The sequence below is a fragment of the Balaenoptera acutorostrata genome, chromosome 13 (assembly GCF_949987535.1).
Source record: "Balaenoptera acutorostrata chromosome 13, mBalAcu1.1, whole genome shotgun sequence".
NCBI classification, from domain to species: domain Eukaryota; kingdom Metazoa; phylum Chordata; class Mammalia; order Artiodactyla; family Balaenopteridae; genus Balaenoptera; species Balaenoptera acutorostrata.
In genome coordinates this window covers 73,207,855-73,231,334 of record NC_080076.1, presented here as the reverse complement: position 1 = coordinate 73,231,334, position 23,480 = coordinate 73,207,855, and the positions used below count along the sequence as shown (strand labels likewise).

General features: G+C 43.2%; 1 protein-coding gene across 11 annotated transcripts in view; it reads left to right on the top strand.

Annotated features, from left to right (window-relative positions):
• The window catches only part of PRR14L (proline rich 14 like), a 56,402-nt gene extending 35,035 nt beyond the window's left edge, over window positions 1-21,367 (top strand). For 6 of the 11 annotated variants that reach the window (XM_028163623.2, XM_057526095.1, XM_007170635.2 and 3 more), the window contains 6 exons: window positions 3,464-3,535; window positions 4,186-4,357; window positions 4,874-4,980; window positions 15,783-15,854; window positions 17,084-17,211; window positions 17,295-21,367. In XM_028163623.2, coding sequence (XP_028019424.2) covers window positions 3,464-3,535; window positions 4,186-4,357; window positions 4,874-4,980; window positions 15,783-15,854; window positions 17,084-17,211; window positions 17,295-17,503 — 760 coding nt within the window. In that variant the 3' untranslated portion in view covers window positions 17,504-21,367. Of the gene's footprint in view, window positions 1-3,463; window positions 3,536-4,185; window positions 4,358-4,873; window positions 4,981-5,084; window positions 5,238-15,782; window positions 15,855-17,083 lie in introns of those variants that run through there. The other 5 variants (XR_009004982.1, XR_009004981.1, XM_057526098.1 and 2 more) reach the window with 5 other exon arrangements.
• The last annotated feature ends 2,113 nt before the right edge of the window (window positions 21,368-23,480 follow it).

Below are 23,480 nucleotides of genomic sequence, written 5' to 3'. Positions count from 1 at the left end.
GTTTATTGCCAAATCTCTGCTAAGAACATGCAGCAGTAATTCTGAAGTGTAGACCCCTCTAATTTTCCTGAAGGATCTAGATTTCTTGCAGAACCCTTTATTTTGTACCTTCCTTTGTTCTGTCCATTTAATTCTGTGAACCATTAAATCTTGAATCTCTCCTTTTCTCCTCTTGCCCTCACCTTGCAAAGAACATATCCCATTACTATAAGTAGTGATTTGTGACTTGTAACTATTACTTGTTCACAAGGTATTATAACAGCCTGCATCTAACTCAGTGGTTGGTGTGTAAAGGATACAGAAGAAATACTTTTTAAATAAACTAATTAATTACATAGGCATCACCAAATCTAGTTTAGGAACCTCTGTGTTTCTTTCTGGAGCAGAGAAGCTTCAGAGGTTGGCATTTACATATTATAGCTATAGAATTTATAGAATTTTAAGTGAACTGGAAAAGAGTTCTTGTGGTTTCACCACTGAGAATAGTTGAAAATAATTTCACCAATATCATTTTACCTTCTAACAGGAAATGAGAGAAGAAAAAGAATTTGGGAGTTACATCCCTAAAGATCTGCTTTAGACATAACAGATAAATCCTCCTATTTGTAATCCTCTGGATAAACAGAAACTTTAAACATTATTTGGTTTGCCCTTATCATTGCTGTAGTTTAAAACTTCAACACCAAAAAAGCCTTAAAATTCCAAACGGCCTGGGAGAGGCCTTGTTGTTTGTGTGTCTGGGCAGAGTCTCTCACGCAGAATCATTCTGTCATTGAAAAGCTTCTGAGGCGCATACTGTGAAGCTACCCAGCATCTTAGCAGAAAACTAACTAAATAAAAGAGCTTCAGAAAGGCACCCCAGAACCTGAATGTGGCTGATTGTGAGCTCTTGTCCTGTAGGTAAACAGGAAAATGTTCACTTCTTATCAGGCAGCCATAAAAATACAACAGGATGAATCAAATTGTTTTAAATGATGCTGCACTGCTTCTGTGGCATAGTTTGTTTGCCTCTACAACAAACTCTGCTCTGTGTCTGTACACTCAGTTTTTTTGTTGTTCTTTTTTTTTTTTTTTTTTTTAATAGCTACTTTATTTATTTATTTATTTATTTTTTTTTGGCTGTGTTGGGTCTTCGGTTCGTGCGAGGGCTTTCTCTGGTTACGGCAAGTGGGGGCCACTCTTCATCGCGGTGCGGGGACCGCTCTTCATCGCGATGCGCGGGCCTTTCACTGTCGCGGCCCCTCCCGTTGCGGGGCACAGGCTCCAGACGCGCAGGCTCAGTAGTTGTGGCTCACGGGCCCAGCTGCTCCGTGGCATGTGGGATCTTCCCAGACCAGGGCTCGAACCCGTGTCCCCTGCATTAGCAGGCAGATTCTCAACCACTGCGCCACCAGGGAAGCCCTGTTGTTCTTTTTATGTATTTATTTATTTATGGCTGCGTGGGGTCTTCTCATTGCAGTGGCTTCTCTTGTTGTGGAGCACGGACTCTAGGCGCGCGGGCTTCAGTAGCTGTGGCTCGAAGACTCTAGAGCACAGGCTCAGTAGTTGTGGCGCACGGGCTTAGTTGCTCCACGGCATGTGGGATCTTCCCAGACCAGGGCTCGAACCCATGTCTCCTGCATTGGAAGGCGGATTCTTAACCACTGTGCCACCAGGGAAGCCCTGTACACTCAGTTTTAAATCATGTTACCTTCTTTAAACTATGTCCAGTCCTAAGGTAGCTTGGAGGGTAGTTATTCATTTCACCCTGTGAAGGTGAATGACCCTGTGACCCTTTTCCCTCTTCCAGAACTCTTTCCCACCTGACTTTTCTGTTTTCTGGTGGGGAATATTTTCTCTCTCCCTTAGATCCTGTATCTGACATTTCATTTATTTTATTTTTTAGTTTACTTTTAATTTAATTATATATATGTGTGTGTGTATATATATGTATTTTAAAGATTTAATTTTTTAAAAAATTTTTATTTATTTTTGGCTGCATTGGGTCCTCGTTGCTGCACGCGGGCTTTTTCTAGTTGCGGTGAGCGGGGACCACTCCTTGTTGCAGTGCGCGGCCCTCTCATTGCAGCGGCCTCTCTTGTTGTGGAGCACGGGCTCTAGGTGCACGGGCTTCAGTAGTTGTGGCTCGCAGGCTCTAGAGCACAGGCTCAGTAGTTGTGGTGCACAGGCCCACTTGCTATGTGGCATGTGGGATTCTCCTGGACCAGGGATCAAACCCGTGTCCCCTGCATTGTTGACAGGCAGATTCTTAACCACTGCGCCACCAGGGAAGTCCCTATTTTTTTAATTGAAGTGGTAGGGGTGGTATTTGTGGGAACTTTTTCTCTCGTTGGCTCTAAAAGTGCCTTAACATCATATATATCCTTGGCTTAGAGCTTAGAAGTTTGCTGTGTTTGTAGACACACTTAGAAATGTTAAGCGTGATAAATTGGGGAGCCCCAGAAAGCAAGACTTAACCAAGATTTAATTAATTTATGTTTCCACAGGGTTTTCTCATTTGAACCTCATCCTCCAGCACTCCATAATATGGGTCAGACAGGCATCTTTTTTGCCTTTTTTTTATAGATGATGAGACTGAGGCACATGGTTTTTTCTGACTTGGTCCACTCAGCTGGTTGCTGTGTCAGCTGAGCTAGACCCAGATGAGGCCTCTGATTTGGTCAGCCCCTTTCCCAGTATTCCAGATTGGTGCTAAACTCTCTAACAAACTGAATTATCTGTGTTTCAGCCATTGAACAAATTTCTCTAACTTCCCAGAGGAGATGGATTATATGGTCATTATATAAACATCTGATTAATTAAACCTGTACTGTGTCTAAATTCAGTAGAAATGGATACAAGCTTTACTTTGAGGGGTACCAAAAGCTCTTCAACAATGCATATTAATGTATCTATAAGTGATTAATACCATTTTTCATCTATAAAAATCAAAGCTTAATTATAAAGGAACTAGCCCTGTGAACAGTTTTCATCTACATGGCCATGTTTTACGTGGAACTTGGCTTTAAAGAAAATAAGGTTTCTTCACAATTTTTTGTACGTTTATAGAAATTGGCAGATTTTATTTTAATACGGTTAATACAGAACTGAGGAGTGTATTTTTATCTTTAAATTACTTTTTAAAAACTTTAACATACATGTTCAACAACTTGACTAAAAGGTATAAGGTAAAGGGTATTCTTGTCCCCCTCCTTTCTCTTACTGTCCTCTGTATATCTCTCTCTGCCTTCTTTCCATTTAAGTTAGAATATAATCCTCCTGTCAGCCTGCCTCCATTCCAGTGATGGGCAGGTACATGTAATCCTCATGCCTGGGAGGGAGGTTTTCGTCTTTCTGGGTGACTGACACTTCTCGTCTTCCTTGGGCTCGGATTGAGCATCCTTCCAAACCCACGGTACACCAGAGCCTCTCTTGCCATCCCGCTGCCCTAACCTGCCTCTCTTGTACTTTTGCTCCACTTCAGCCACACTGCATTACCGTTCGTGCCTCTTCCGGGCCTGGAAGCTGCTTACAGCACCAGTGGCAGTCATGTGAGGTGAGGCTCCAGTGGCGCCTGGCACGTGAGGGCTTGTGGCTTGAAGTGTGTGTGTGTGTGTGTGTGTGTGTGTGTGAGAGAGAGAGAGAGAAGTGGGGGGCGAGTGCACTAGCGGCTGGTGTGGGTCGGGCATGGTATAATTCTGACCTCTTGTTCTCCTTCTCAGCCTGATCTGCATCTCTCAGATGAACAATCTGAGGTTCAACCTGTGTAACTAAAGTTGTGTGATCAGTCCCATTTATTAAAAAAAAAGTCAAAATCCCTAGCCAGCTCATTGTACCACAAGTCCCCTCAAGATACTTCTTGGTCATTTAGCCGATTTCAGTGCCCGGATGGGATTGATGTCGTCTGAGCACAATCCATTTGTTCAGTTCACTAAATGTCTTCTTCCCACAAAAAACCTGTTCCTTTTTACGTTTTTCCTTATTCACTGCACCTTCCTCGTTCGTTATTCCATCACAGTGAAGTGGATTGACCACATTCTCGTTGTTTTTTACATGTATAGACACAGGTGTGTCCAGAAGTAACAAGAGGACAGGTTTACTGGGAACGTCATTCAGCTCTTGTCTGGATGTTAAGACGAATGTGCCGACATAGAAGGTGAACCCGTCCCATGTCGTTCTTCTCTGTCTCTCTCTCCATGGTGCTAGGCTAGAGCCTCCATTCCCTGCCTTGGTACCAAAGTCTCGCTTGGTAACAGACTCAGCTGTCAGCAAGCTCCTGCTTTCAGCCTCCGAGTTCCCGGTTCCTGGATTTGATGAGCTGGATGGTGTGACAGCCCCATGCCCCCGACCACAGAGCAGCCCCCCAGAACAGAAAGAGGTAAATTTAAAGTGCTGATGGGGTCAGGTGATGGTGGCACCACAGATGATGTGACAGGTGCAGATGGGCCCCTGAGTCTCTTTGCTACCACGTTTAGCTTCAGCTGAGTATGGGAGGTTAGCAAGACACTAAAGGATACCTTGAATCTCTTCTTCCTCATCGCCTTCCAGACCCTTTTTTCTTGATGATGCATTTAACAGTGTTTAGAGAACTGAACCACAGAGACGAGTGAACAATGGTGTGCTTCAATTTTGAAGTATCTGCTGTCGCCAACAGTTGCAAATTTCCATATTGATAATCTCAGTATCTGAACTGCATGTACAGTAACATAAAGGGGGCGGTTGCTGAAAACGCTGTTGGCAGGAGTGGGGGCGGCTGGGGGTGGGAGATTTGTCATAAACTACTTCCTGAAGTCATCTGTACACTGAGGAAGCAATGCGGTGGGTGTCAGGAAAGGGGACTTCATATATTTAGAATGTCTTACAACCTGACCATCTTTCTTCTTCTTAAAAATAGACTGAGCCGGAGAAGAGGCCAAAGAAGGTCTCACAGATTCGCATCCGGAAAACCATTCCTAAGCCGGACCCTAACCTTACCCCCATGGGCCTTCCTCGACCCAAAAGGTGAGCGCCTTCTCTAACATGCATGTGTGCACTTTTTTGGAAGTTGGCAGAATATAATGACCTTTTGAATGATCATATACTCTGAGCTTTTGTTATACTTCTAGGAATTTATCCAAAAGAATTCATCGGTACTGTGGCCAGAGATTTGTGTGCAGGGATATTTGAACGCGTTCTCGATCACTTTTCCTGAGCTCTCTATGCCGGGTGCTGTCGCTCTGTGTACACAGTCCCAGTTCATCCTCCAGGGGTGCTGGAAGGTAGGCACAGCCGTCGTCCCCAGGTTTAGGTGACGGTGCCAAGGCTCAGTAGCTGAGAAATCTGTGTTAGGCCAGAGCGTCCCTCATGACAGAACAGGTGGTTCCTGTCTCACAGGTCTTACCCGACCCCACAGCTCAGGCTCACAACATTCTGTGCACAAAACTGGGAAGGGACCTACACATCATGAAGGAAAGATGTCTTTTTTTGTTTTCAAGAAAATGCTAGATCCATGTTATGGTCCATAGTATAGCCTTTAAAAATTTGGATTCTAAAGATTTTTATGACAGAGCTGATTGCTAATTCCTATAAAGTGAAGTGGAAAGAAAAAGATTACTAAATTATGTATTGGTTGGGCGTGATTCCAAATTGTGTATTTGACATGATTCCAGTTTGGGGATGATGTATATTACACAGACACTATGAAGATATAAACATTTTAAAAAGATCTCCAGAGTTATGTTTTCTTGTGATGGATTTCACTCCTTAATTTCTCATCAGCAAATGGAAGCCTGTGTCCCTTGATTAACCCAAGGTAAGTTATTTCACCTTCCTGAGCTTCAAGGACTTACCTGTAGAATGTGAGTAAGAATTCCCAACACTTAAGATTGCTGTACAGTCCAGTTGAGAAAAAAATGTGCACTGTATCTATTTTATTGCTTCACACAACACAAATGCGATAGTTAACTGTTACTGTGATTTACGTTCCACTTTTCCCACGTGGTTCTTAACGTGTTGTGTTTTTATCCTACAGTTCTTTTATTGATCATCCTACCATGTCTTTTCAAGAGAAATTTTTAAAGTATTTCAGATATCCTGGGTTGAATAGTACTTTTTACTAGAATGAAATAGGGTTCAGAATCATGGTATTCTCTCTTGAATTTTTATGTAGATAGAAGTTCTGGAAAACCTTATTAATAAAGATAAGTAGTTGGGAGTGGGAAGAGTTTTAAAAGAACAATGACATTCAATCCTTTCAACTTCTGTCAAGTAATATCAAAAAATCAGAATGATCTATCAACAAATCATATTTAATGATTTATCACCTAATCTTTTTTGAAAGCAAAGAATCAAAAAGAGTTGACTCACTCGGGTTCTGTCACCCAGACTTTGGAGGCCAGCAGTGGCTCAGTTTATGGGACGTGCACCGAGGGGATCTGACCAGTTTCAGATACCTAAGAATTCTATGTTACTTTCTCACTTAGGGGCACTTTATTTAATCCTACATAATGAAAGGGTTGAAAAATATAAGATCATCAATAAATCTTTACCTAAGACATCTTGGTAAAATGCTTTTATTACTTCAAATACACTTTTGTATAGACACTTTGAAGGTGCCAATTTAGGGCATTAAATTTATGGAAAATTTTTGACATACAACTTACTTGGTGAAGGCAGTTTTTATTATTCAAGCCCATTGGCCAAATCATTCTTACTTCCTAACTTTTCTGCTTTCCAATTACAATATAGTCATCCCTCAGTATCCTCGGGGAGTTGGTTCCAGGAGACCCCCCGATACCAAAATCCACGGATACTCAAGTTTCTTACATAAAATGACCTGGTACAATGAATACAGCCTCCCCTCCATGTCTTGGGTATGAAACAGTAAATATGTTAATATTTACCTTCAAGAAAATCATACAGACCATTGAAAAATAAATTATGGAACACTTCTTGTAACGTAGATTTCTAAAAGCCATAAGTCAAAATTAAAGTTATGTATAAGACTTTCCCATTTTTGAATTTATAATAAAGCAATGTAATTTATAGCTAAAATATTAAATTATGAAGTGAGGAGTATGTTAGAAAGCGTGGTATTGCTTCAGTAAATGTGTAGACGTGCACGAATAAAACTCTGTTATTAGACTTTTAGGAACAATTAAGAATCATGTAAATAATCAGAAATAAATCCATTAATTTATATAAATCTCATGATTGCTTCAATATTTAATGTAGGAGAAAAGTGTATCACTGCAAACCGATTGGCATGGCAGTTCATATAATTTTTGTTGTTAACAAGAAGTAGAAGTTATAATATTTTGTAAGATGAAGATTGAATAATTGACTTAAATATTTCCTTATATGATTTGATTAATGTTCTTCTAAGTGATAACAGACTGTGCATGAGAGTTGAGAATAGTTTGAAAAGACATTGTGTACAGTTAAATACATGAGCAAGCTATTTTTGGTGTTTGAAGCTCTCTTTCTTAAGTAGGCATTGTTTGATGATAGTCAGGAGGTGAGTGAGGCAAAGTCCCTCTGACAGCCCCATTCCACACCATATCTGAAATTAGGCTGAGTCCCCTCTTGCTAAAGCCGCTCTTCTCTTAGCGGAACCGTGTGTAAGGTGGGGAAAGACACGTCCAAGACAGGTTTACGGTGATTTCATTAATATCTGAGGAGGGCCTAGTGAGATCAGTGATTTTATTCCGATACCAAAGTAGAATTCAGGGTGGATAGGGGCTGTTCTAAAAGAATTTGTGAGGGGACTTCCCTGGTGGTCCAGTGGTTAAGACTCTGCGCTTCCACTGCAGGGGGCATGGGTTTGATCCCTGATTGGGGAACTAAGATCCCGCATGCCGTGTGGCGTGGCCAAAAAAAAAGAAAGAAAGAATTTGTGGGAATGGAGACGTCTACATGAGTGTAAGGACACGTCTCAGGTGTGTCATGTGCAGGAGATTAAAGATCAGGAGATTGATTACCCTAGAGCTGGGTTTCAGTGTGTCTGTGGAAAGTCTTCTAGTACACTGGTGTGAGGACCCCTGGTCTAGCAAAACCTTAGGGCTTTTACCTTAGTATCATGTTATTAGTCTAGGTCCAGTCAGGAGACGGAAACCACACAGTATTTTAAACAGTGGAAGTTTAAAGTGTTAAAGTATAACAGGAGAGTAACTGTTAAGGTGTACCGAGAATTCTGAAGGGTATCCTAGGGCCAAGGGAGAAGGGGGCCCTCTCCCCCAGATTGGAGTCTGACTTTGTTGGAGAAGGTGTGGTTGCAGCCCATCGGATGGCCAGGTTGCTAATGCCAGAGTTGGGCGAGCAGGAAACAACAACAACAGCCTTCCAGGGCATGAGCTGAGGCTGGAGGGCAGGCAGCCGGGGTGTCAGGGTGCTGCTGCAGGTGCGTGGCCTGGGGCATGTGGCGTTTGCTCCAGGAGAGTCACAGGAAACAACCCTCAGGATGTTGGGGTCCCACTATGGGCTTCAGTCCCCGAGTGCCCCATCTGTGGTATGGTGGTCACCAGGCTAGTGCTACAGGGGCACTGGGGGGTGCTCCACACTCTGGCTATACAGCTGGGGCAACTGTCCCCATCCGGCCCCGCCCCAGACATCCCAGTACACGTGCACCCATGATGGGCCATGTGGCAGGAGCAAGAAGAAAAGCTCCCTTGCTCCTCCAGTGTCCTCCAGTGCCTCCTTCTGCCGAAGCTCAGCACCAACTCACTGTGAAGAAGAGATGCATCAGGAGTCCAAGATGCCATTGTTACAGAGCAGGTACTGAGGGTGCATTCTGAGCTGAGAAGCAGTAATTAGATAACTGGTACATTCCAGTAAACAATAAAAATTTAAACACATTCACTTGACCAAGAACTGTTCTTTTAGGAAGAGATATGAATAAATGGAAAGGCATGTATTTAACACAATTATAGAAATAAAGAAGCAAGAATAGCCTGGAAAATTCAGAAAAGGAGTGAAATAAGAGTACTAGTGTTAAGAGATCTTAAAATATATTGTCAAGTCTCAATAATTAAAACAGTATGATGCCAGAGCATAAATATACAAATTGGTAAAACAAAGTCCATAATTAGACACAAATACATAGAGAAATTTAGTATGTGACAAAGGTGTCCCCTCAAATCAGTGGTGAAAATGGACTATTCAGTAAAATGCTACTGGGACAGCTGGGTGGCCATTCTAGGAGTAATAAAGCTGGGGGACTTCCCTGGTGGTCCAGTGGGTAAGACTGTGCGCTTCCACTGCAGGGGACACAGGTTTGATCCCTGGTCCGGGAACTAGATCCTGCATGCCGCAACTAAGAGTCCACATGCCCCAACTAAGACCTGGCGCAGCCCAAATAAATAAATAAATAAATATTAAAAAGAAGAAGAAGAAGAAAGCTGGATCTCTACCTTAGACCTTTCACCAGAATATCTTCCAAATAAAATCAGACTTAAATGTAAACAAATGAAGCTGTAAGAATAATTGAAGAAACTATAGGAAATGGTTAACTGTAACAGAAAATTCAGAGCCATAAAATAAAAAGCTGAAAAATATATGTCATAAAAATCTATCACTTCTGCTGGGAAAAAAAGAAACCAACTATAAACAAAGTCAAAACACAAACTCTTAATTAACTAGGTAGGAGGAATCCTTTCACAGTGTATACATATATCAGATCATCACAATGTACACTTGAAATATCTTACAGTTCTATGTGTCAGTTATACCTCAGTAAAGCAGCATCTAAATGAAAAATTTTAAACAGTTTTATTGAGAAATAGTTCACATACTATGTAATTCTGTGTTTTTTAGTATACTGGCAAAAGATACTAATCCCAAGCAGGATCAATAAAAAGAATTTCATACCTAACTTCAGAAAGAAGTTAGGTATGAAAACTTCAGAGTTCCAAAGACAAAGAGATAATCTTAAGAGAAGCCAGGGAACCTTATAAATGTATACATCAAAATCTTCAAAATAATAGCAAACGGAATCCAGCAACATATTAAAAAATGATTATACACATGACCAAGTGGGATTTATGCCAGGAATGCAAGGTTAGTTGAACACAGGAAATTAATCAATGGAGTATACCACATTAATAGAATAAAGGGGGGGAAAGCACATGATTATCTCATTAGATGCAGAAAAAGCATTGGACAAAATCCAACACCCTTTCATGATAAAAACACTCCATGAACTTCAGAATAAATAAGAGGGACTTCCCTGGTGGTCCAGTGGCTAAGACTCCGAGCTCCCAATGCAGGGGGCCCGGGTTCGATCCCTGGTCAGGGAACTAGATCCCACATGCCACAACTAAGAGTTCACATGCCACAACTAAAGATCCCGCATGCCACAGTGAGGATCCCACACATGGCAGCAAAGATCCCACGTGCCGCAACTAAGACCTGGTGCAGCCAAATAAATATTTTTTAAAAAGGGAGAGAGGGAAATAAGGACTTCCTCAAATGAATAAAGGGCATCTACCCGAAAACCCGAAGCAGAAATCCTACTTAATTGTAAAAGACTGAAAGATGTCCCCTAAGATCAGAAACAAGACAAGGATATTCACTCTAGCCATTTCTATTTAACATTCTGCTAGAGGTTCTAGACAGGGCAATTAAGCAAGAAAATGAGATAGCACTCAGAAAGGAAGTAAAACTATCTTTTCAGTTTCTTGTATATAGAAAACCCTGAAGAATCCACTATTAGAGCTAGTGAATGAATTCAGCAAGTTTGCAGGATATAAGATAAAGATACAAGAAAAGTAAAAACAATTGTATTTCTATACATTAGCAATGAGCAATCTGAAAATGAAATTTCGAAAACAGTTCCATTTACTGTAGCATCAAAAAAAAAAACCTAGGGATAAATTTAACAAACGAAGTGTAGGACTTGTTCAGTAAACACTACAAACTACCAACTACTGTTGAAAGAAATTAAAGACCTGAATAAATGGAAAGACATCCATTCATAGATTGGGCTACTTAATGCTGTCAATAAGTTAGTACTATGCAAGGCAATCTACAGCTTACTGCAATCCTATTATAAAATGTTGACTACCTTTTTTTTGCAGAAATTGACAAGCTGATCCTAAAAATCCTGAAAATACAAGTGACCCAAAATAGGCAAAACAACCTTGAAAAAGAGGAACAAAGTGGAAGACTCACAGTAACCCATTTCAAAACTTATTACATGCACAGTTAAAAATAATTGAAATGGTAAATTGTATGTTTTGTGTATTTTACCACAGTAAAAAAAATATATATATACACAAACTTAGTACAAAGCTTCAGTAATCAAAACTGCGGTAATGCATAAGGATTGACATAAAACCAACGGAGGGGACTTCCCTGGTGGCGCAGTGGTTAAGAATCTGCCTGCCAATGCAGGGGACGCGGGTTCGAGCCCTGGTCCAGGAAGATTCCCCCATGCCGTGGAGCATCTAAGCCCTTGCACCACAACTACTAAGCCTTCACTCTAGAGCCCGAGAGCCACAACTGCTGAGCCCACGTGCCACAACTACTGAAGCCCACGCGCCTAGAGCGCATGCTCCACAACAAGAGAAGCCCACGCACAGCAACGAATACCCAACACAGCCAAAAATAAGTAAAATAAAATAAATTTATTTTTTAAAAAAACGACAATGGAATAGGGAATTCCCTGACGCTCCAGTGGTTAGGGTCTCTGTGCTTTCATTGCCGAGGGCCCAGGTTCAATCCCTGTTTGGGAAACTAAGATCCCATAAGCCAAGCCATGTGGTGAAGCCAAAAAAATAAAAAGTATACCAATGGAATGGAAGCGTTTGGTGGTTTCTTATAAAACTAATCATACTCGTACTGTACGATCCAGCAGTCATGCTCCTTGGTATTAACCAAATGAGTTGAAAACTTACATTCATATAAAAACCTGCACAGAAATATTTATAGCAGGTTAATTCATAATTGCTAGAATTTGCAGGCAGCCAAGATGTCCTTCAGTAGGTGAATGGATACTAAATCATGGTACATCCAGACAATGGAATATTATTCAGTACTAAAGAGAAATGAGCTCTTAAGCCATGAAGAAGACATGGAGAAACCTTACTGAAATACTACTAAGTGAAAAGCCAGTCTGAATAAGCTACGTACTGTATGATTCCAGCTATGTGACATTCTGGAAAAAGGCAAAACTATGGAGACTGTCAATGAATCAATAGTTGCCATGGAATAGGGAGGAGGGAAGGAGAAATAGGCAAGTACAGTAATTTTTAGGGCAGTGAAAATGATTCTGAATGATACTGTAATGGTAGATACATGTCATTATACATTTCTCCAAACCCACAGAATGTGCAACACTAAGAGTGAACCCTAATGTAAACCATGGACTGTGGGTGATTATGATGTGTCATTGCAGGTTCATCAGTTGTGACAAATGTTCCACTCTGGTGCAGGCTGTTGATAATAGGGGTTGCTGTGCTTAGTAGGGGAGTTGCAGGGGGTTCCAGGCAGGGTGTATATGGGAACTCTGTCCACTCAATTTTGCTATGAACAAAAACTGCTCTAAATAAGTCTTTTTTGTTTTGTTTTGTTTTGTTTTTTTAAGATAACAGATAACCCACAGAATCAGAAAAAGTGTTTGCAAGTCATATATCTGATAGGGCTCTAGTATGCACAATATATAAAGAATTCTTACAACTCAACAACAAAGTGACAGCAACGCAATTTTTTAAAGTAGGCAAAGATTCTGAACAGGCATTTCTTCAAAGAAGATGTAGATGAATGGCCAAAATATGATGCTCAGCATCATTAGTCATTAGGGAACTGCAAATCAAAACCACAAGATGGCTCTCACCCTCTAGGATGGCAGTAATTTTTTTACAAATAAAAACAACAAATTAAGTGTTTGCATTGAGGATGGGTAGAAATTGGAACCTTCATACATTGCTTGTGGGAATGTAAAATAGTGTAGCCACTATGGGAAATAGTTTGGCAGTTCCTCAAAATGTTAGAGTTACCATATCACTACTTCTAGGTATATGTCCAAGGGAAATTGAAAACATGTTCACACAGAATCTTGTACATGAATGTTCATAGCAATATTCATAACAGCTAAAAAGTAGAAACAATCCAAATGTCCATCAGTTGATGAATAGATTAAGAAAGGGTGGTCTATCCATAGAACGTTAAAAAGAAGTACTGAGACGTGCTACACCATGAATGAACCGTGGAAACAGTGTGCTAAGTGAAAGAAGATCGACTCCAAAGAGCACATACTGTATGATTCCATTTGTATGAAGTGTCCAGAATAGGCAGAACCATAGAGGCAGAAAGTAGATACGTGGTTGCCAGGTGCTGGGGTAGGAGAGGATGGGTGTGGCTGCTCGTTGGTCCAGGGTTTCTTCTGTGGGTTGTGAAAACGTTCTGGAATTAGTGGTGATGAATAACATTGTGCCTCTACAAAAATCCACTGAACCGTACATACACTTTAAAGGGTGAATTTTTTTTTTTTTTTTTTTTTAAAGGGTGAATTTTAAGGCCACCGTCACCTGGCTGTGAGGAGAGCCTGTAGGTGCCCCAGCACAGGATCGGGGGTGCTGCACCCACTGACCACCAGGCCCCGCCACATCTTTCCAGGGGCCAGATCTGCCACAGCATGAGCACAGCAGTGTGCTTTGGGGGTCACAGTGGCATGGTCCTCACAGGAGACCCCAGGGACCAGGGCTTGACCCCCGAGCGAGCCCCTCAGAGCCTCAGTTTTGTCAATACTGGAATAGCACAACCTTGCTTCAGAATTGTCTCAAGATGCTTCTTTACCGGAGGAAAATCAAGTCGTAAAAACAGATCAAGAGATGGAGGGAGCAAGGAACCACCAGACAGAAGATGCTCGAGCGTAGACTCTTGCCAGAGCCACTCTGGGCAAAGTGGCATCTGCACAGGAAGTGTCTGCTTTTGAGGACATCTACACATCCTACCACCTCCAGTGAGTGAAGCCCCTCTGAGGAAGGCAAAGCTTGTTGAGAGCCTAGGAATCCCAGAATCTGAACTTGGCGCTTCAGCACTCACCTCAGCTCAGAAACTGGACATGGGTGCACACTGCCCTGATTTGCTCGTCAGAATGACTGTCAGAAGCCTAATCTTTCACTTTCCAACTACCCATCCGACATCCTTAATCTAACATAGCTATTGCTGTTGTTACGAAGCAAAGTAACAGTTGTTTGTTGGAAATCCCTGTGAAAAATCTTATCTATGCTATTATTTATGTATTTTTTCCACAAGCATGTTCTTTGCTGAATTGGAATTGAACCAAACTGAACCTCAATTAAGATTTTCAAAAAGCTAGGAAGAAACTAAAGCACAATGCCGAAAAGTTTATTGCTGTGCTGTTCAGTCACTCCTTAACTTATCTGAAAAAGGTTTAAAGCACAGAAACTTTATAATAATTTGCTCTTTTGTAATAAAGGTACTGTGCTGTCTGAAAATAAGTTTCTACTAAGAGTGGTGGCCTGAAGGTTGAAGCTATTATCTTCTACATAGTACCAAAAACTAAGAGTGAACAAACAGATTGAGCACACTCATAAAAATAAACAAATAATAGGGTGAATTTTATGATATGTGAACCAAGGCTTCTTGAAGACTGGCTACAGGGCTAGGGCAGGAAATGCACGAGTATAGACTGTCTTGTGCCAGAAAGTGATGAGCTCTCAAGAGGCGACGGGGGTCATGTCGGAGAGACACAGGAACCAATTTGAAGAGACTGCCACAGATGAGACAGTCTGAGCATCAAAAGGAATAATAACTGCAGTAGATTGAAGCACATGAGATATGTTTCAGTCCAACAGTTCATAATGAATGAGTTCACAACTCATTGGCCGTATTTGGATGATAATAGGGAAACAATTCATTGTTTTGTAAACTGGTAAATAAAGGGAAAGAACCAAGCATACAACCCACTTTTCCTGTGCAAACGGTACCTCAGGGTTACCAAACCATGGATGAGCATGAAGTTTTCTTTAGATGGAAGAATTCTCCCGGGAGAATGATAGACTGTCACCATGTACAATCCTAAAGAACTAATAAATATATTTAGTGTTTGTCAGTGGCTGGCTGCTAATACACAAAAAGGGTGACAGCTGGGTATCATGTCCCTCGTGATGGACACCTAAAAGTCTATCAAAAAACCCGGAACACCTAAATCTGATCATACCTCTCTATTTAATTACCAGTCCATAGGAAATACCTGTAGTATTTCCCATATGTTTGGGTCAGAGGAGCATGTTAAATGACATCAGTGGGATGTAATCAAGAAAATCTGGACTGGGGAAGCCACAGACCAAATGACCTGATTTCTTACACAAAAAAATTATAAAATAAAAAGGCAAAATAGGACACTACTAACATAAATTGGGACAGTATTGATCAGACTTAGAGGTTCCAGGGACTTTGTGTTGAGAGAAGGATTTATAAGTTAAATATGCTCGTTAAAATTCTTGCCAACCACTAAAGAACAGAATACGTATAATTTTCAAGCCAGGAGGGGAGAATTAAAAAAAGAGAGCGGTCAATTAAGCAGAAGAAACATTGAAAAAGTAGGACAAGAAGAAGCTGTAAACTAAGATAATAGGTACTCATCCAGTTATATCCCTCCAAGTAAGTATAACTGGACCAAATCTCACAAAGTTGAAGATTGATGCCCTGGAAAAGAAGATCCAGTACTCGTTGTTCTCATGAGACACATCTAGGACTCATCTTTTACTCTTGGAAAGTAGAAAAATGGAAAGCATAGAGTTGGGAAACCGATCTTGTCTCTTGTAAGAGACCATGAAGAATTTATTTTTTTCTCTTTTCAGGTTAAAGAAAAAGGAGTTTAGTTTAGAAGAAATATATACCAACAAGAATTATAAATCTCCTCCTGCAAACAGGTAAGTACCTATGAGCAGGAAATAATAGATTGGGGGGGCTTCTGAAATGATCGATGCAAATCTCCAATCCTTGTGCTTCGGAAAGGGTTTTATGTTCAGTTCTTCCAATACCGGGGTCTTGAAAATAACTAGAATTGGTATTTTTAGTTCCCAACACTTGAATTGGGGTCAGTGGTAGGATGGGAAAGAGATGTGTGTCAGGTTAGGTAGTCTCCTTTTCGTTTGTACTTGCGTTTTTAGCAAATATGCCGGCTGTCTTCAGGACTAATAATCATTGATCTTCAGATATGACTCCAAACCCAAGTACAGAAGGCATTTCACTTGGCTACCTTTGCGTCTAAACTCAGTTCAAGTCATTGAACATTTATTAAATTCCTGTAGTGTCCAGGATGTAGCTGGAGAGTTTTATCCTAGAAGATAAAACTAAGGCATTGATATAAGACTATTCATTGCAGCATTGCTAAATAATAGGAAAGGATTGGAAACAACTTAAAATATCCATTAATAGGGTTCTGATTAAATTATAGTCCATCCTTGTAATGGGATACACTGCATAGCCATTTAAAAGAATGAATCAGATACCTGTGTACCCAGCTGGGGCAATCTTAAACGTTATTGATAGGTCAGAGTGGCACAGTGCATAGGCCAGTGCATGTAGTTTGCTGCCATTTGAGTAAAGAAGAAACCAAAGTGTTGGATAGATGCTGTGGGTCAGCAAACTACAGGCCAGATCCAACCAGCAACCGGTTTTCTTTCTTTCTTTTTTTCCAGCCCTGTGAGCTAAGAATGGTTTTTATTCTTTTAAAGGGTTGTTTAGAAAACAAAAAAGGATATATAGCAGAGACGTGTGTGCCTCGTTAATTTTAAGATGTTTACTACCTGGCCCTTTACACAAAAGGGCTGACCTCTGATGATACATGCTTACCTATGCACATCTGTACGTTGAGTGACTTTGGGAGGATACACAAAACACTGTTGCTGCTGTTGCCGCGGTGGGGAGTGGGGGGTTCATCTTACTTTTATTCTTTACCCTCCTGTCCAGTTTAAATTTCTTCACTATGTGCTTGTACTACATATTCATAGATATATGTGTTTTGTCATCAAAAAATAGCTGCAGACCAGAGGAAAGAGCTGTCAGGAGCAGTTAGCCTTTAGCGCCCATTGACTGGGAGGGTTGGTGGCCCCCAGGGTGAGCATGTTGGTGATTCTGTTTTGTGCTCCACCCTTAGGTGTTTAGAGACCATCTTTGAGGAACCTAAGGAACGGAATGGTACGCTCATCTCAATCAGCCAACAGAAGAGGAAGCGAGTTCTGGAGTTTCAGGATTTCACAGTCCCACGGAAGAGGAGGGCTCGCGGTAAGGTCAAGGTGGCAGGCAGCTTTACCCGGGCCCAGAAGGCGGCTCTGCAGAGTCAAGAGCTGGATGCTCTGTTGATACAGAAACTGATGGAACTGGAGACCTTCTTTGCCAAGGAAGAGGAGGAGCAGGAGCGGTCGTCCGGTTGTTGAGAAGCGATTCAGGTGGGGGGGTCTCAACTTTAGACTTTCCCGGCCTCCTTGGAAGAGGTTGCCTAATTTTGCCCTACCGCCCAAACCACTCAAAATGCAGACTATGGATTTTTACCTATTTCAAGGTGCAGCCTTTTTAGGAACTGGTGAAAGAGGGTCCTCTAACTTGTACTGCTGAGTATAGAACCTCAGGAACGCTCCCTTTCTCCTGGAAATGGTCCTGAATGATGTCGGCCTCCTCCCCACACTGTCTGCCATTCACGGAGGAGGACACCACATACCTTCAGTAACACTAGGTTTCCAAGGACTCACAGCATTTGCACGTCCATGTGAAAGTTCTGCGTCGTTTACGGTGGTGCTAGACCAAGATTATTTAGACATGTGGCCTAGGGAGGGGGACCTGGCGTCCTGTCCCGTGTGGTCTCACCGGCTCATTTCAGTAGTTGAGGAAAGATGAGCTGCTGTGTTTTCTAATCCTTTGAGCCCATCTGTCCAGAACCAGGTGTGTGTGTGTGTGTGGGTGGGTGGCTTTTCCCCATCATTTTCTCCCCTCTGTGACTGTGGGTCACTAGTGCCAGAGGAGCCCGTCCAGGCCCCATTTGAAGTAAGTTGCACTTTTTAATGTGGTGGTGTTATTTTCATTTGTTTTATTTCCCTTTTTTTTTTTTAATTATTGCTGCATGTTTGGAGCCTTTAAATGTGATTTTAAAGCAGTTTTTTAAGACATCAAGGAGAAAGACAGTACACGTCTTCAGAACACACGACAGGCATTTGACCTGGTTTGTCGGTGCGTGGTGTGAGGCAGCCGAGAGCCGTTTTCCCGTTGACGTGTTCAGGCAGCCCCTTCCCTGCCTCCAGCTCCTAGTGCGACTCATTTCTCATCTGGGTTCTCATTCTTGCTTAAGTAGTGGTATTTATTTTAATGACGGAAGTTAAGAGCAGGTCTCTCCCCAAGTCATTTAAAAAGTTGGAAGCTTGGGTGTGGTCTTAGTGGGTTTCATCTGAAGTGGTGGTCCATGACAAAGGCATCCACGACGGCTCAGGTGGTGATGAAGCCGACCCAGAGCGTTCGCAGCTGCCAGAGCAGCCCGCTCCAGAGTGGGGAGGAGGACAGGCTGGGGTCACGAAGTTCCATGGCCAGCCCTCTTGGAGGGCAGCTCACTGTACTCTGGGCTCCTGCGTCAGACCTACTGGAAGTTTGGTAGAATGCCAGACAGAGATCTCTGGGTTTCTCCATTTGTGCCTGCGGCAGCGTGTGGTCAGAGGACCAGAAGCGTGCCGTGTGAGGCCACAAGCCCAGAGGTTTCATTCCTTTCCCACTTAAGGCCTGTGTGCCCTTGCCTTGCTTCCCCTCCTCCCCTTCCCTTGTGTTTTATCTTTTCTCTCTCTCTCTCTCTCTCTCTCTCTCTCTCTCTCTCAAAACAAGAGTGCAGAGAATTAACATTCCTTGGCTGGTGAGTGGGATGCTAAGCCCAGCCTCAGGACACTGGTCACCTCTCCCATCCTTCCAGGAGCCACTGCCGTGGAGCAGCGCCAATGGGAACTGTCAAAGCTCCAGAGACATTTTCGAGTCAGTCTGTGAGAGGAGTGAGTGGTGCCCTCCTGGATCATGTCTCCTGGGTCCCTTTGGTTTCCCCGTCTGTCATGGGATGGGAGGATGGGGTGGGGGTGGGGGTTTCTATGTGCCTTTCCATTGCAGGTTGACAGTCTGTGCCACACTGGAGCAGAAAAACTGACAGTGCGAGAAAAACGAAGTGCCACGTCTGTCTTGTAGGCCCACTGCCTCAGACAGAGCATTTAGTAAGTGAAATACACACCTGGTGATCCACGGAGGCTTCTAAGGCCACAGCCACGGAGCATGAGAGGGGAGCCCGGCTTCCGCACCAGCTCTGAACAATGCAAACCAGATGCTGTCATTGTGCGTTCGCTTTGCCCAGACTGTGTAGACACGACCTGTGTTTCCCCTCAATACCTCTCCCTTCCTGGGACAGGGTCCTTAGACACAAATGCTTCTCTCTGTCTTTTTGCTTAAGGGAGTGGGATGAGTTTGTGCCCTTGTACAAACGTTTTTAGGAAGCTCCTGCTGGACAGCTTGCAAACTCCCAGCAAATCTACAGAGCCCTGTTTGCCAGCTCCATTGCCAGTGTAGACAGGTGTGCAACGTGGCAAGCGTGGCAGACTGAAGTTGACGTGGGTGCAGCTGTGGCATCACCAACATTACGGAGATACAATTTCAAGTTTGCCCATTGCCGGAGTGGCACTTGTCAGGGCCAGGAGCAGTGATTTGGAACATTGGCATTTGGAATGGGGGCTTGGAGGAAGTGGAGACCTGGGTTCCTTCCTTGTCCTGGGAACATAGGAAAAAGCTCCGCTGAGGCCAACCCTCTCCTTGTGATTCTTGGCTTGCATCTGGCCAAGGCCCTTCCTCATTCCAAAGTTAAGAAGGGGCCCCCACTGCAAACTTGAAATTGCTTACCTGAAGTTGCCACATCGGGTTCTAGCCGTGCTCAGCCACACCTGTCTTAACATCCATTTTTACCATTGGCCTAGCCAGCTGCAGTCTGTGGTCCTCGGAGCCAGCCACCTGCCCATAGCTACAGGAGGTCTGGTTCTGGGGTGGGAGTTGGTACAGTTTCTGAGTATGGGGACTTACCACCCAAAGACACTTAGTGTTTTTAATATGGGAAAGAGAGGAGAAATCTCAGGTCCAGTCAGGGTTCTGCACGTCAGCTTTTCACTGAAACTTTCAACTATAGTGTTTTTCATCTGTCAGTTTATAGCTATATTTGCTCCCCCCCCCACCTTCCCCCTCCTCTTTTCTTTTGGTTTCCTTTCCAGCTACATTTCTCTATTAATTTAAATGTACCTCATCACCTGTTCAAGCAGATCATGTCCACTTTTTTTTACTGACCGTATTCTAAGAGCTACAGCTGAGGGAGGTACAGTGGAGAGACATACAGCGTTTGCCTTACTCGGAGCCTGAAGAGCTCAGAAACTCATGCTGTGAATCCTGAAACAGTGCTCCTCCAAGAGCTGTGAAAATCATGACACTTTGTCACAATTTTCCCTGAAAGGGTCTTTTGCATGAGTGCCAGAGACAACCTGAGGTAGATTCCAGATCCCACCCTCTGGGCATGATCCTCCCCTGTGGCTGGTTCCCTGTCTGCCAGGCTAAGGGCTGCACAGAGTGCAGGACTGGGGCCGCCGGTCCAAGGCTTGGTGCGGCCGGATGGAATGCAGAGCCAGTGCTCCGTCTCCAGGCTGGGATTTCATCTCATAATCAATGTACATCAAGATGCACGAAAGACCAACTTTTAGACGGTGGTACTTTTCTCCCATTCCCTGGGGGCGGAGTATGCAGTTGGTGCTTTCTTTAATTCCCTTGTGTTTTGTTTCTGTAAGCTTCCCCCACCCCAGTATCATGGAAAGGACCTCTGAAACACCACATCATGGGTGGCTGTATCCAAAGTCTTTAAGTAGCTGGCCAGAGTTGCGGAGTATCCTTTCCTGGATTCATGCGAGGGAAGGGCTCCTTGCCACGAATGAACTTCCTGTATAAAAAGCTGGCCGGGAAGAAGGCTTAATTTACTGAAATCAAAGTTTAGTACTATCATCTAATCACAAATTGAGCAGCAAAGGCTATTTATTTTTATTGTGAAGTGAGGGTCCCCGCATAGCCTGCCATCTAGCACAGCACTCTCTCAGATTGGATGCTTGTTCATTGTGTGTCTCCACGAGCCCCTCTCTGGTGCTGAATCGTATTTTAACTCTTGGCAAGAGGCCTCAGCATCTCCTTGGGCTGGTCTAGGCCAGTAAATAGCTGCCTGAAGTGTTTGTATATTATCATGGTCAATAGTTCAGTGAAATTTGTACATTTTTGGTAACATTGGCATACATGATGCCCCTGCAGTTCCTTTTCTGTTTGGTAGTTTGTGACTCTAAAATTCCCACTGTTATGTGTGTTAATTTATGAAAATAAAAAGGAAATTTTTTTTTGAAAACCTTTCAAATAACTCTCAAGGCTGTTATTTTATTCTTATGGCTTAATTTTAAGTTAAAATTCTACCTGTAATATCATGAGGTTGCTGTTGTTTTTAATAAAACATTCCAAAGTTATATATATCACACAAGCATTTTCCCTTCCAAAGCGGTCACCATTTTCTGGACTGCACTGTGCTCAGAACATGTGTAGAGCTCCACGTCTGGGTGGCCTTCCAAGACTGTCGTGGAGCTTTTAAAATTTACTCAGGTGGCAGATCATCTCTTGTGAGGGGCTTTGGTATTTGGAAACAGCCAAGACTCACTCAGATGAGTCACACCCAATTAAGTTGGGTAGGGATGCCGAGCCAGTATTCTAGGTGTGATTTTTGAATAGTGTTTATTTTCTCACATGGCTGGGAAATGAAAAAGCAATAATAAATTCAGGTCAATGGGGCTTCCCTGGTGGTGCAGTGGTTAAGAATCCGCCTGCCAATGCAGGGGACACGGGTTCGAGCCTTGGTCCGGGAAGATCCCACATGCCGTGTAGCAACTGGGCCTGTGCGCCACAACTACTGAACCTGCGCTCTAGAGCCCGCAAGCCACAACTACTGAGCCCGTGAGCCACAGCTACTGAAGCCCACACTCCTAGAGCCTGTGCTCCACAACAAGAGAAGCCACCGCAATGAGAAGCCCGCGCACTGAAACAAAGAGTAGCCCCTGCTCACCACAACTAGAGAAAGCCTGTGCTCAGCAACAGACCCAACACAGCCAAAAATTAATTAATTAAAAAAAAAATTCAGGTCAGAATATCAAATATTAGCAACATATCTGGAATAAGAGCTTAGCTTGCTAAGGAGGCTACTTGGGAGAGTATAAATATGGTGGAGTACATTCATTTACTTTTTAAAAGGTCTTAAAAAAATAAAAAGGTCTTGCCTTTTATCTCATATCCTTCCCAGCTGTACATGAGGTTAGGTTGTGAGTCCTCTGATTCTCAACTCTTTTTTTTAACCAGTGGAAACTGGTGAAAGAATGACTGAAAACAAGGCTATTTAACACCACGCCTACGTGTTCCAGATAGAAGCGAGATTCCTGAGGATGTTCTTACTCTGTCCAGAGGGAAAGCAGTGCCCAATGTCCCTTCCTGGCCTTCTTCCAATTCTTGGATTTCTACAGTCAGGACCTCTCTCTGTCCTCCTGCCTGGCAGCTGTGTTTCTGCTGCTTAGGTTTCACAATTACCTGGAGAAGAATCCTCTCTACACTTTTTCTTCCTTTAGAAGGAAGAGGCCAATGATCACCTACGGCCCTGTCATTCCTTTAGCATCCCCATCACAGAATCTTAGCCTTGGTAGGGCCTCCTGAGAGTAAGAGGTCCAAACCTATGGGAGAATCCTCCACTGTGTCCTGCCCTCTTCACATGATGGAGACCTCATTTCTTCAGTTCCTTCTGCGACTTCTCTTGAGAAGTGTTCTAGAAAATTCCCAATACTTCAGCAACTTTCAGGGTCACCGGTGAGTCTTTCTAACATCCTTCTCAAACTCACAGCGTCTTCTCCCTCCTTGCTGTCAGCCGGTGCTTCTGCTTCTGCGTCTTCCTGAGGTGGAAGCTGTTTGTATAGGACTTCCATGCAGACCCTTTTGCAGTTCCTTGGCCAGCGCAGGCATGGTCCTCCCTATGATATGTTCACCCAGCGTCCCCTGTGCCCGGAGGGCTCTTCTCCCACACGGCCACATGGTTCCCGCAGGCACTGTTCAGATCTCTGCCTTCCCAGATCACTCCTAAAAGTGTGTCTCCCCCCACCCCACATCCTACTTCTGATGCTTTATTTTTCTTTTTTTTTTTTTTTTTTCCTTTTTCTTTTTTTTTTCAGGCCGCCCCTGCAGCCTGCGGGATCTTAGTTCCCCGACCAGGGATCAAACCCGTGCCCCATGCATTGGGAGCATGGAGTCTTAACCAATGGGCCGCCAGGGAAGTCCCCGACGCTTTATTTTTGAGGCTCCTCTCTGGTCCCTCCTGTGACCCCTCAGGCACCTAAAACAGTGCCTGGTATAAGTCGTAGGGGCTCAGTAAACACTTGATGGGTGAATGAATGGCCGCCTTCATTAACAGACCCTGTTGCTTGACAGAGCGGCCG